Here is a 13,627-nt window from a genome sequence, read left to right on the forward strand (position 1 = left end):
TGGGCTTAGCTGTCCCTTCCCTGATATGTTTAATTACAACCATATTAACCTTATCCCAATATACCTTGTAGATATCTTTGAGCATCCCCCCTCTGATGAGTGTGATTTACACGAAACACGTCAGGCATTTTGGGATGCAGATACATGCCCTTATTAAACCATCAATTCTGGGCACTTGGGATGTAGATATATGCCCTGACTAAACCATCAATTTTGAATACCACTCTCCAACTAATCATGATCTTACTGTTTTTCAATGCTTTTATCTGCAAGTGTTGCTTATACGCTATATGTACATAGATTAACTCATCTAAATGTATTTATCAATCAATTCAGACCACTATGTGGCGCTTGGCTACTATACATTGATGTACCCTAGATGCCTGTATTGAATGCGCACATAATAGGTGTGTGTGAATATATATGAAATTATATTATAATGTTTTTTCTTTTACAGTGAGGAAAATAAGTATTTGAACACCCTGCTATTTTGCAAGTTCTCCCACTTGGAAATCATGGAGGGGTCTGAAATTGTCATCGTAGGTGCATGTCCACTGTGAGAGACATAATCAAAAAAAAAAATTCCAGAAAACACAATTTATGATTTTTTAACTATTTATTTGTATGATACAGCTGCAAATAAGTATTTGAACACCTGTCTATTAGCTAGAATTCCGACCCTCAAAGACCTGTTAGTCTGCCTTTAAAATGTCCACCTCCACTCCATTTATTATCCTAAATTAGATGTACCTGTTTGAGGTCATTAGCTGCATAAAGACACCTGTCCACCCCATACAATCAGTAAGAATCCAACTACTAACATGGCCAAGACCAAAGAGCTGTCCAAAGACACTAGAGACAAAATTGTACACCTCCACAAGGCTGGAAAGGGCTACGGGGAAATTGCCAAGCAGCTTGGTGAAAAAAGGTCCACTGTTGGAGCAATCATTAGAAAATGGAAGAAGCTAAACATGACTGTCAATCTCCCTCGGACTGGGGCTCCATGCAAAATCTCACCTCGTGGGGTCTCAATGATCCTAAGAAAGGTGAGAAATCAGCTCAGGACTACACGGGAGGAGCTGGTCAATGACCTGAAAAGAGCTGGGACCACCGTTTCCAAGGTTACTGTTGGTAATACACTAAGACGTCATGGTTTGAAATCATGCATGGCACGGAAGGTTCCCCTGCTTAAACCAGCACATGTCAAGGCCCGTCTTAAAGCGGTGGTTCACCCTCCTTCACATCATTAGACCATTACATTCGGCATCGTAGCGCGAGCTACGGTATGCCGGTCTTAAATTTTTAATCCCCGTACTCACTGTGCTATCGCTCATTGAAGAATCCGACTCCCGCGGGGAATGGGCGTGCCTATGGAGAGGGAGGATGATTGACGGCCGGCTCTGGCACGTCACGCTCCCCGAAGACAGCCGGAGTAGGTCTCGGTTCTTCACGGCGCCTGCGCACAGGCTATGCGCAGGCGCCGTGAATAGCCAAGCCTATTTCGGCTATTTCCGGAGAAGCGTGACGTGCCAGGGCCGGCCGTCAATCACCTTCTTTCACCATAGGAACGCCCATTCCCCGGAATCTTCAATGAGCCATAGCACAGTGAGTACGGGGATAAAAAATGTAAGACCGGCATACCGTAGCTCGCGCTACGATGCCGAATGTAATGGTCTAATAAAAAAAAACATTTTTTTTTTTTTTTTAACAGGGTGAACCCCCGCTTTAAGTTTGCCAATGACCATTTGGATGAGCCAGAGGAGTCATGGGAGAAAGTCATGTGGTCAGATGAGACCAAAATAGAACTTTTTGGTCATAATTCCACTAACCGTGTTTGGAGGAAGAAGAATGATGAGTACCATCCCAAGAACACTATCCCTACTGTGAAGCATGGGGGTGGTATCATCATGCTTTGGGGGTGTTTTTCTGCACATGGGACAGGGCGACTGCACTGTATTAAGGAGAGGATGACCGGGGCCATGTATTGCGAGATTTTGGGCAACAACCTCCTTCCCTCAGTTAGAGCTTTGAAGATGGGTCGAGGCTGGGTCTTCCAACATGACAATGACCCGAAGCACACAGCCAGGATAACCAAGGAGTGGCTCTGTAAGAAGCATATCAAGGTTCTGGCGTGGCCTAGCCAGTCTCCAGACCTAAACCCAATAGAGAATCTTTGGAGGGAGCTCAAACTCCGTGTTTCTCAGCGACAGCCCAGAAACCTGACTGATCTAGAGAAGATCTGTGTGGAGAAGTGGGCCAAAATCCCTCCTCCAGTGTGTGCAAACCTGGTGAAAAACTACAAGAAACGTTTGACCTCTGTAATTGCAAACAAAGGCTACTGTACCAAATATTAACATTGATTTTCTCAGGTGTTCAAATACTTATTTGCAGCTGTATCATACAAATAAATAGTTAAAAAATCATAAATTGTGATTTCTGGAATTTTTTTTTTTGATTATGTCTCTCACAGTGGACATGCACCTACGATAACAATTTCAGACCCCTCCATGATTTCCAAGTGGGAGAACTTGCAAAATAGCAGGGTGTTCAAATACTCATTTTCCTCACTGTATGTGGTTTCTGCCATTGACATGTTTTATACAATTTTCTATAATTAATAAATATGTACTTTTACTCAACCCACCTCCACAAGGTGTAGAGCAGGGGTGTCAAACTCAATTTCATTGTGGGCCGCATCAGCATTATGATTGCCCTCAAAAGGGCCGGCTGTATCTGTAAGATTAGATGTCCAGCGCATTCCCTCCCCTTACATTAGATGTCAAGAGCCACCCCACCATCAGAAGTTGAGTTCCCCACTCTCCCTTACATCACAGTGCACCCCCCTTTCCTTATGCTGCTGCTGGGAAGAATCTGGATGCATTGCTTAAAAGCAGAATATAAGGGTCTGGAGTAGGACCAGAGGTGCGAGGGCCACGTGAAATGGCCTGGAGGGCCGGATTCGGCCTGCGGGCTTTGTGTTTGCCACCTATGGTCTAGAGACTCATTCAAAGTCCCAAAATTCCCCATTGTATTCTTTGAACCAGGGATGGAGTCACACCCCACATGTGCCTCATTTAAAGTCCCAAATCTCCCCCCTCTTCTCCTTTTAACATTTGGACAAAGGACAAATATTTTGGACGGTCTTTGACCTTTCAAGATTGCCTTGCGGAAATGAGGACCGCTAGGAGGTACAAACTGCCAGCAACAAGACGATCTCTTGGAGCAAGTCAAAACAGGGTTTGGTTTTATACCAAATTAACCATTCATTAAGGAGAAAAGCAGCCACAAACACACTCCAACCACGTCTAAATGTCTACTCACCTTCACTGCATCCTCACTGCCGGCACACGCGCCACGATCTATGAGAGAATTGCCCATGTCTATGACACCACGGATACGATCTGCGTTAGCTTGCAGCTCAGCCTCAAATGCCTGGTGCTTCTGATGTTTGCTCTGCAGGGTAGTAAGGAACAACAGTTACACTCAACATCACATGAGTGAGGTCTACGCTGGATGTCTGAACAAGTGACATGAGGTTACAGTGTTCTTGGACACCAGAGGATTAGGAAAATGGGAGGCAGATATGTTCCATGACCAGTTATCTGAGAGCTTCAATGAAGACATATAACATTAACAAGCAAAATAAAATAAATAAATGCCACAGTCCGAGTACAATCAGACGAGACCTCAACACGTTCTGCATGAGGTTTAAAAAAGGTCACCATTTTTGGGTTTACGGCTTATTTATGATTTTTTTTTCCTTCTTTCTGGACTTTTGCCCCTACTTTTTGTAAAGCATGCATTTCACAAAGACTTTTTTTTTTAAACGATGCTCTAAAAGGTGTTACCGTATGCGTTTTGGGCAAAGGATCACCTGAAGGACTAAAGAATGAGAGGTAAGCAGCAAAAAGGACAAACGATCTGACAGAGCCTCAAGTTTACGGACTTGCACCTGTAGTCCATGAATGGGTCGTGTCTTGCAGGCAGCCCTATCAGGTCTATGGAATAAGACTGCACAGACAGAGCCGCTTGGCCCAATTTAACACCTGTTCATGTGAATGATACCAAATAAACAGTGGAGGCTGCTCATTAGCACCCACAGGGCTGCCAAATTGGGTTGAGCGGCTGTGTCTGCGCAGCTGCTGCATTCCCAAAGACTTGAATATACTGCCTGCATGCAGCACCTAGTGGCTCCAGATGTTTAAAGACACTGCCCCGTCATGGATTATGAGTTTAAGTGCCCACGTGAATGAGGATTTAAAAGAAGAATGAAAATTAAACAATCCTCCAGAGAGAGAAGGTCTCTTGGGAATGGGAAGGTTACTAAGGACAGGACCTTCTGAATGCACCCCAGATGCTATTAAAGTCATAGTGCATTCAGCTCACATAGATTTATCAGTACTGTAACTCTTCTTTCTGGAGGATGCCTCTGGACCATACATCTACCTGTATTAAGTAAAAAGGGACCACAGTCAGTCAGATGTGATTTTGGTTGCATGACCTGTAGGGTAACATCATGTAGAGCGTGTTTTGCCAATAAGCAAAACAAAAAAACATTCAAAACTAGGGCTAGAAAAAAATAAAATGAAAAAGCAATGACTACTGACTACAAGATACATTACAGACAGATGACCATCATTAAAAAATAAAAATAATACAGATGGTTATGAACAAAGGTGAGGGACACAAAAGAACTTCCTGACCACTTACCAGGAGTTTGGAAAGCTATAAAATAGATTGAGAAAAGAAGGCATTGAGTAAAAAGACACTGAACTGTTGGAAGCATGAATGGCTACTACATTACTATATGAAACAATAAAATAACCCGATTTAAAGGGAGTGTGTCCTTTCCCATGAGGACCAAAGTAACGTGCTCGCCTAAATGCCAGCTCCTTTAGTTGCTTATATTAAAATAGGTTGTATGGCTTCGTTTTTTTTCCCTCAAAAAATAAACAAAAATGTCATACTTACCTCCACTCGAGTGGCCCTGATCCTGGTCTTCTGGGGTCCCTCGGCTCCTCCCCGTAAGCGCTAACCCCCTCCATGGGAAGCTTTCTCCCAAGGGGGTCAGCTTGCAGGCGCGCTCCCATGATACAGCCGGTGGTTATAGCTGCCGACTGCATCACTCGGCCCCGCCCCCCAGCGTCATTGGATGCGATTGACAGCAGCGTGAGCCAATGGCTGCGCAGCTATCAATCTCCAATGACGAGCCGCCTCAAGCAGGAGGAAACCATCGCAGGAACGAATCCAGGAGTTTCGTGGCTTAGGCAAGTAAAAACAGGTGGGGGTCACTACAAGGTGTTTTTTCACCTTAATGCATAGGATGCATCAAGGTGAAAAAACACAAAGCTTTACAACCCCCTTTAACTTTCTCATCGCTCAACTGCTCCTTTCACTCACCTGCAGGAGTAAAGAGAAGAAAACCTCTAAAGCTGGCCACACTATGCCATGTTTATATGCTTTCATATCCACAACTTCAGCGACCAGTCCCTATAGGTTATCTCCATGTATTGCCTAGTCTTCCCTGATATGCTATATCAGGGGTCTCCAAACTGCGGCCTGAGGGCCAGATGTGGCCCTTTGCTAGCCTTTATCCGGCCCTTGGGGCACTATTCCTCCCACTGACACCAACAATGGGGCACTATATTATCCACTGATACCAATGATGGGATACTATTCCTCCTACTAATAGGGGGAATACTCTTCCTATGGACCACCAACCCTGAGGCCATATTTGTTCTCGCTGATGCCTGGCCCATGACATTTTCTTCCCTTGCTGGCCCCAATCCGGCCCTCCTAAGGTCTGAAGGGCAATCAAGTGGCCCTTTGTTTGAAAAGTTTGGAGACCCCTGTGCTATATGGTGGAGTTTGATGCTTTACTTATAGTAAACATCAGGTGTACTGCCCTGTGTAAATGAGGTGGTCTTGAGGGTAGAACTCCATATATATTACTGCACCAGTTTTATCAGCTGCCTATTGTTATGTCACAGGATGTAACTTTTTTTTTATGCGTTTCATTTGACACCTTTCACACTGGGGCTGCCCGTGCGCTTGCGGTAAAGCGCCGCTTACCGCTGCTTAAGTGGCGCTTTTCAGCCGCTAGCAGGGCGCTTTTAACCCCCAAAAAAGGGGTTAAAAACCTCAGTGTTGTGGCGCTTCTGACTCGCAGGACTTTTTCTAAATGTCACGCAAGTGCACCGCCCCGGGTGTAAAAACACCCATTGCAACGAATGTGAGGATGTTTTCAGGCACCAATTCTAACGCTAAAATGCCGCAAAACGGCCTCAGTGTGAAAAGGGTCTTTATTTCATGCACTATGGCCTAACCTATACCTAGACCTCAATAAAGACTATGATTTTGATAAAAAGCTGGCCATACACTAGTACAATGCTCCTTTGAATTTTCTCTTCACGTTACCGAACATTGCTTTGACCCCACTTTTAAACACAAAAACTTTGAACTAAATCCTACTAGTGCATGGCCAGTTTAATATTCAGTTCTCTCTGGTTAGAGAATACAGGAATGAGGACACTCTTCCCAACCCCATGTGACTGCACTAGGACTTGGTAATTGGCCAATCAGGCTAATCCCAACACTGTCACAGGAGGAAGGGGAAATTTGCATGCTTCCTCTTGAGCCTGGTACACACTAGAAGTTTTATTTTTTTTGTGCAACCCAGCAGTCTGATGTTAGTACAGCGATCTCCCCTGCTGAGTGATTGCGTTCTGACAGGGGGACGACCCTTGTTAAAGGGGGCTTCCACATTCAGATAAGCCCCCAACAACCGATGGCCAGGGTTGTCGGGAAGAGGCTCTTGTCCCCATCAAACACACCCCCCCCCCCATAACACACAGGTCAGCGCTCTCATTGGCTGAGCCTGCCAATTGGCAGACCTTTTTCGGTCATGCCCCTTCAACAATGGCAGAGGAGAGAATAGAATTGTGAATATAAGCAACAAGGGCAGACTGTTAAAGTCCAACTCCTGGCTAGATTTTTCATTAAAAAATAAATAAAAAATAAAATAAACCCAGCTTTGGCTGCAGTACTCTCCTACCTTCCAGGGCTGAAAACTGAATGCTGGGCTTAAATTACATAGTTTGTCAGGAAATCTATCCAACTTGGATCTGTTACACACACAAGCAATTTAAATTGAGCATGTAATATAACTGTAACAGCAAGGGTCACTTTCAGTGCAAACTTCAACAATTTAGCTCTTCATATCGTACCATTTATATAGAGTACTTGTTTAGGCACATTACAATTTGGCGTTATAGTATAGTAATCTGTGTTCGTATTGCCCCCCCCCCCCCCCAACACCCACCTGGATGTTTGTGGGATCCTTGTAGGACTCATCGCTTGCTGTCTGGAGCTTCTCGCTGATCCAGGCTTCAATCTCATCTACATCTCTGCTAAACTGCTGCAGAGTCTGAGATTCTCCAAGCTTGGATCGCTTCTCTATCATCTGAGCCTTCAGACGACGCCACCTACAGGAGAAAAGGAACCGATTTTTAGAACCCAAAACAAACAGGATTGGCGTTGGTCTACACCAGGGATCTCCAAACTACGGCCTTCCAGCTATTGTGGAACTACACTTCCCATGAGGCATTGTAATACTCTGACATCACACACATAACTAGGCATGATGGGATTTGTAGATTCGGAACAACTGGAGGGCCAAATAGTTTGGAGACCCCTGGTCTACACAGTCCATGTACTAGGAATTCAAATTGAATAGTCCTGTGTCAGCTTTGGTTAAGCTATTAGAGAGCTTGTGGAGTTCACTACTCCCGATCCACAGCAGCGAAGCTCACTCCACAGTCAATGAAGCCCAGAAAGCCTAATCGCCTTCCCGTTCATAAAGACCACAAAAAAAAAAAAAAAAAAAAATTGAAAACCTGACAATTTTTTTTTTACACAGTGTTTTTTTTTCCTAATATCCTATACATATGTACAACATCCTTTATACTGGCAATACATGGCTCATTTGGCAGATTTTCCCACCTGTCCAGGACTTCATTACGACGACTAGCAATGTCTCCCTGGGCATAGTGGTCGGCGGTTATTAACTGGTCAGCAAAGGACTGCAAAGCTGCGATCTTCTCTTCCTGTAATGATAAGTAAAGCCTGTTTAGCACAGTAGACACAGAGGGGATGGTTAATAAAAACTACGACTGTCTATATCAGACTACACCGCTTACTCCAAATAATCTTCCCTGATGCACGTTGAAACCAAAATGTGTCCAATGCAACCTTTCCATGGTTATCAGCACTGTAATTGGCATTTCTGTCTTTCAGTTGCCTTTGATACCTAAAGTGGCTAACTTATTTAACCACTTGCTGACCGCCCTATAGCAGTCTTATTGCTACAGGGCAGCAGCTGTGCACCGAACCACGTATATATGCGTGATTCGGCATCCAACGCCTGTAGAAGGCGTGCACATATTCACAACACAAGCCTATCTGTGGGGCACTCGATGTCCTCTGGCACCCAGCGATCTCCGGTAAAGAACGCATAACGGCGATCAGGGCAAAATCGTGGGTGCGCGATATACGCCGATACCCGCACCGTGTTTGAATGCCTGTGCCGACATATACTGAGTTTAGTACGCTCGGGTACATTCGGCCAGGCTCGGCTTCGCTCGTAGTCACGCTCTGACGTTTATGCGTGAGAAGCCGAGCCGAGCCTGGCCGAATATACCCGAGTGTACTGCGCTCGGTATACGTCGGCGGAGGCTTCAAACTGAGCGCGGGAAGCGGGGATTCGACATGAAGACAGCGCGGGAGAACACCGAGGCCGCAGACGGACGCCGGACCGGACGAGGCCGCCGGGCAAGACACCAAAACTGTAAGTAGTAAAATGTTTTTTTTACAGGATTTTAGGGTCAAAATTAGGGGTGCGCGCTATACGCCGGAGCGCGCAATACCCCGATAAATACGGTAGTTAAATAGAAATTCCAGTATATATCCCATAGTTTGTAAACTTTATACCCGTATTTATCGGCGTATAACACGCACAGGCTTCTAACACGCACCCTAACTTTAAGAGGGAAGCTTCATGAAAAAAACTTTCCACAGCCCCCTGCGTATAACACGCAGGCACAGTTTACCCTCTATTTTCAGGGTAAAAAAGTGAGTGTTATACGCCAATAAATACAGTAACTCTTATTGGGATTATTTTTTTTACCAAAAATATGTAGTAGAATACATATTGGCCTAAATTTATGAAGAGATTACATTTTTTGATTGGATATATTTTTTAGCAGAAAGTAAAAAATATATATTATTTTTTTTACAAAAAAATTTGAAAACAAAAAACAGCACGCAGTGGTAATCAAATACCACCAAAAGTAAGGAGGGAAAAATAAATAAAAACATTTGGGTACAGCGTTGCATCACCGTACAATTGTCAGTTAAATTAGTGAAGTGCCATATCGCAAAAAGTGGCCGGGTCATGAATCTTCCAGAGGTCAAAGAGCAACCAATCACTGTCCCAATCTGTATAGTTCTATGCAAGCTTTCCAATCAGAGAGAAAGACAGACTAAATGGAAACAGCGAATGCTTTGCACTCATTAGAAAATCCATAGTACACTATTCTGCGACTTTAATGTGACCACAGAAAGAAGGTCAAGTTTTTCATATACGTTAACTGTTTTGTATACTGTTACGTTATTGTATATTAGTTCACTGCAGAATTTATGAGGCATGTGCTGTGGGGGTTCCCCATACATACATGCCCAGGGGCGGACTGACAACTCATGGGGCCCCCTGGGCAATAGGAGATTATGGAGCCCCCCGGGCAATAGGAGATTATGGAGCCCGCCGGGCAATAGGAGATTATGGAGCCCGCCGGGCAATAGGAGATTATGGAGCCCGCCGGGCAATAGGAGATTATGGAGCCCCCCGGGCAATAGGAGATTATGGAGCCCGCCGGGCAATAGGAGATTATGGAGCCCCCCGGGCAATAGGAGATTATGGAGCCCGCCGGGCAATAGGAGATTATGGGACCCCCCGGGCAATAGGAGATTATGGAGCCCGCCGGGCAATAGGAGATTATGGAGCCCCCTGGGCAATAGGAGATTATGGAGCCCCCCGGGCAATAGGAGATTATGGAGCCCCCCGGGCAATAGGAGATTATGGGACCCCCCGGGCAATAGGAGATTATGGGACCCCCCGGGCAATAGGAGATTATGGGACCCCCCGGGCAATAGGAGATTATGGGGCCCCCCGGGCAATAGGAGATTATGGAGCCCCCCGGGCAATAGGAGATTATGGGGCCACACAGTATACACAATACAGACACACACACACTCTCTATACATACACACTCTATACATACATACACAGTATACACAATACAGACACACACACACAGTATACATACACAGTATATATACACACACACACACACACACACACACACACACACACACAGTATACACACACACACACACACACACACACACACACACACACACACAAGGTACTGGAGAGGCGGGGCAGCTATAATCTTGGGATTTTTTAAAAACAGATTTTTACATACTGTCCCTGGTTTTACTGAGGCTGGCAACCCTGATGGGGACCCTTCGTGACAAAGGGCCCTTGGGCAGTGCCCGAGTTCCCGAATGGTCAGTCTGCCCCTGTACATGCCTACTCATTTATCCAATTTAATATGATTGTGGAAATGTTTTGGGGGCTGGCTCATGCTTCTATAACAGACCACCATCCAATGTCTGTAGCTACCTTTAGAACAAGCATAACCACTCATTTCAGTTACTATATAGACAAGTGAGTGTAGACACACGTTTAGGGCTTATACTTTTGTCATCAGCAAGTTTCATGCGTCGGCTCGGTCTTCCTTCCTAAAACCCAGTGTTGGCAGCAAACAAGAAAGCCGTTCAGCAATAGGAGTGCCCAACGCACAGTCTGATGAAGAGTCCAAGTTCTCTCCTATGAATTCAGTAATATCCATCTCACCTGTACATTAATTGCTTTATCAAAGTCTTCGTGTTTCTTGATGAGAGCCTCAACACTGTCCAGGGAGTCCCCTTTGTCTTCATTGTTGAGGAAAGCCTCACGTGCCGCCATCCAATTCTCAGCTTGCTCGCAGTCTCTATTAAAGAGCTAGGGAGTAGAACACAATACAATCAGATGGCATTGAAGAGAAGATTCATGCAGGCAGCAGTGGTTTTTGGGGTGAAATTAAAAAGATTACCTGGAGTTCCAAGCACTGATCCAGCATCATCCTGCGCTGCACCCAGGCCTTTTCCAAGCTGGCACGTTCCTGGTCTAGTATATCCAGCTTTTCCTTTATTTCAGGACTGGCATAATGCCCACGAGCCAGCAGCTGCTGTCCAAAGTGTTCAAAGGCCTGGAAAGTGCCAGCTCTTGCATCAATCTCAGTGCGGTGCTCCTAAGTGGGGCAGAAAGAAGAAAAAAAAAGTCATCACAGGCATCCATTAGCAGGATCATTACTCCTGGGAACAGCAGACCTCCCATAGCTAACCTGGTGTCTCTCCAAGAGGGCTTCGGCTCCAGTAACATCTTTGGCAAGCTCCTCAGATGACACCAAGCCACCAATTCCGTTAATCCAGGACATGAGGTCCCTGAAAGACAAGCAAAGTTCTTAATTCCCATGGACTGCATATTAATCACTAGTGTTTAACTGCGCCAAGTCCAAGTCTCAGATCCATGCTGCCATTGATGATCTTCTGAGACTTAACTGTCTGACAGTCAAGCCAGTCCTATGGATTCACTGCAAATGCATTTCTGACCTGGCATAAGTATGCAGATCAGGTGTTCACCCTGATTTCACTTGCTGCATGCTTGTTCCGAGTCTGTGACACAGAAAATCCTGCAACCAGAGACAGCCCGTCAACTAGCATTTTTAAGAGGAGGAGAGTAATGGTGTTCTAAGCGTTTCATGACTAACCTGCATTATATACACAAAAGATAAAAATTGCTAAAGAACTAAGCTGGTTTATGTAACTCTATTGCAAGCATACATACAGTAAGGGGAAAAAAGTATGTGACCCCTTGCTGATTTTGTACGTTTGCCCACTGACAAAGAAATGATCAGTCTATAATTTCAATGGCGAGTTTATTTTAAGAGAGACACAGAATAACAAATATCTTGAAAAACGCAATTCAAAAAAGTTATAAATTGATTTGCATTCTAATAAGAATAATTTATATGAAAGCCTCTTAGTGTAAAAATTTTGAATAGAGTTAAGGTTAAGGTTAATGGGACCCCAAAGGCCCCAAAAGACAATTATAACAAGAAGGGGCAAAGGGGCTATATCGGTACTAGATAAAGAGATTTAGAAAGAAAGTTGTAGTAAGGGTAAAAAATGAATCAATTTATTTACAAAGGGCGGCGGTGAAATGAAGGGGGTCATACAAGTCAAATCTCTACTAGTTTCGCAACTAGTAGAGATTTGACTTGTATGACCCCCTTCATTTCACCGCCACCCTTTGTCTAGGGTCACCCTTTGTCTGGCCGACATCGCGGCTGCCAGGCACGCGCATTGGCACCCGAGTGACGCGGTGGGCGCACATGCCCCCCTAGCGTCCGGGAGGCCCAAGGCCGTCATATGAAGGCCACCCAGGATGGCAGAGCCACCTTGTGGCCTTCATTAGAATAGCCGGGATGTGAAGTGGTTAATAACCAAGTTAGCCATAAAGAGTTATCGCCTGAATCCCAAACTTTCTGCAACATATGAATGATACTTCATGATTATTATTTAGGTACTTATATAGCGCCATCAATTTACACAGTGCTTTACATATACAATGCACATTGACATCAGTCCCTACCCTCAAGGAGCTTACAATCTAAGGTCCCTAACTCACATTCATATACTAGGGCCAATTTAGGCAGAAGCCAATTAACCTACCAGCATGTCTTTGGAGTGTAGGAGGAAACCGGAGTTCCCGGAGGAAACCCATACAGGCACAGGGAGAACATGCAAACTCCAGGCAGGTAGTGTCGTGGTCGGGACCCTTTTTACTGCTAGGCGAGAGTGCTACTCACTACACCACGGTGCTAGGTTCACACTTGTACAACTTCTGCGAGCCGCATTTTGCGAGAACCTGACAACCCCTGCATTTAAATGGGCTGCTGTGCCTCCTGAAAACGCAGGGAAAAGGTCCCTGAACCATTTTGAAAATGCTACCCGCATTGGAAACTGCAAGTGCAGTGGAGTTCCCAGCGCAGGAAGCTGCGCTGCGTTTTTCAAGTGCGTGGGGTTGCCATTAGGATTAATGTCATCCCCACACATCTCCTGAGCAGCAGTGCGTTTTTCTCTGCGAGTGGCTACAGCTGTGTGAACAGGTGCGGTCCTGCAGCGCCAATTACCTGCATAGGTGTGAACATAGCCCAAGTGCAGGCCCAGGGATTAGGTCACAGCTGTTTAAACTGACCGAAATACTGAAAAACATGACCTGCTGAAGCACTTAATTGAGGCCTTTGAGAAAGTTAAAAGGGTTGTAAAGGAATTTTTTTTTTCATAATAAGCATCCTTTACCTGCAGACATTCCTCTTTTCACTTCCTCATTGTTCGTTTTTGCTCAGAAGTCACTCTATTTCTTCTCTGTTCTGTTCACTTCCTGCTTGTCTGATTGTTACTC

General features: G+C 45.0%; 1 protein-coding gene across 5 annotated transcripts in view; it reads right to left on the reverse strand.

Moving 5' to 3' along the window:
• The window catches only part of SPTAN1 (spectrin alpha, non-erythrocytic 1), a 152,510-nt gene that overhangs the window by 26,476 nt on the left and 112,407 nt on the right, over positions 1–13,627 (reverse strand). For 3 of the 5 annotated variants that reach the window (XM_040324734.1, XM_040324735.1, XM_040324737.1), the window contains 7 exons: positions 11,505–11,604; positions 11,214–11,411; positions 10,976–11,122; positions 8,002–8,105; positions 7,322–7,484; positions 4,711–4,725; positions 3,322–3,453 (listed from right to left, as the gene is read on the reverse strand). In XM_040324734.1, coding sequence (XP_040180668.1) covers positions 3,322–3,453; positions 4,711–4,725; positions 7,322–7,484; positions 8,002–8,105; positions 10,976–11,122; positions 11,214–11,411; positions 11,505–11,604 — 859 coding nt within the window. The remainder of the gene's footprint in view (positions 1–3,321; positions 3,454–4,710; positions 4,726–7,321; positions 7,485–8,001; positions 8,106–10,975; positions 11,123–11,213; positions 11,412–11,504; positions 11,605–13,627) is intronic. The other 2 variants (XM_040324738.1, XM_040324736.1) reach the window with 1 other exon arrangement.

The sequence above is a fragment of the Rana temporaria genome, chromosome 9 (genome assembly GCF_905171775.1).
Source record: "Rana temporaria chromosome 9, aRanTem1.1, whole genome shotgun sequence".
NCBI classification, from domain to species: Eukaryota; Metazoa; Chordata; class Amphibia; order Anura; family Ranidae; genus Rana; species Rana temporaria.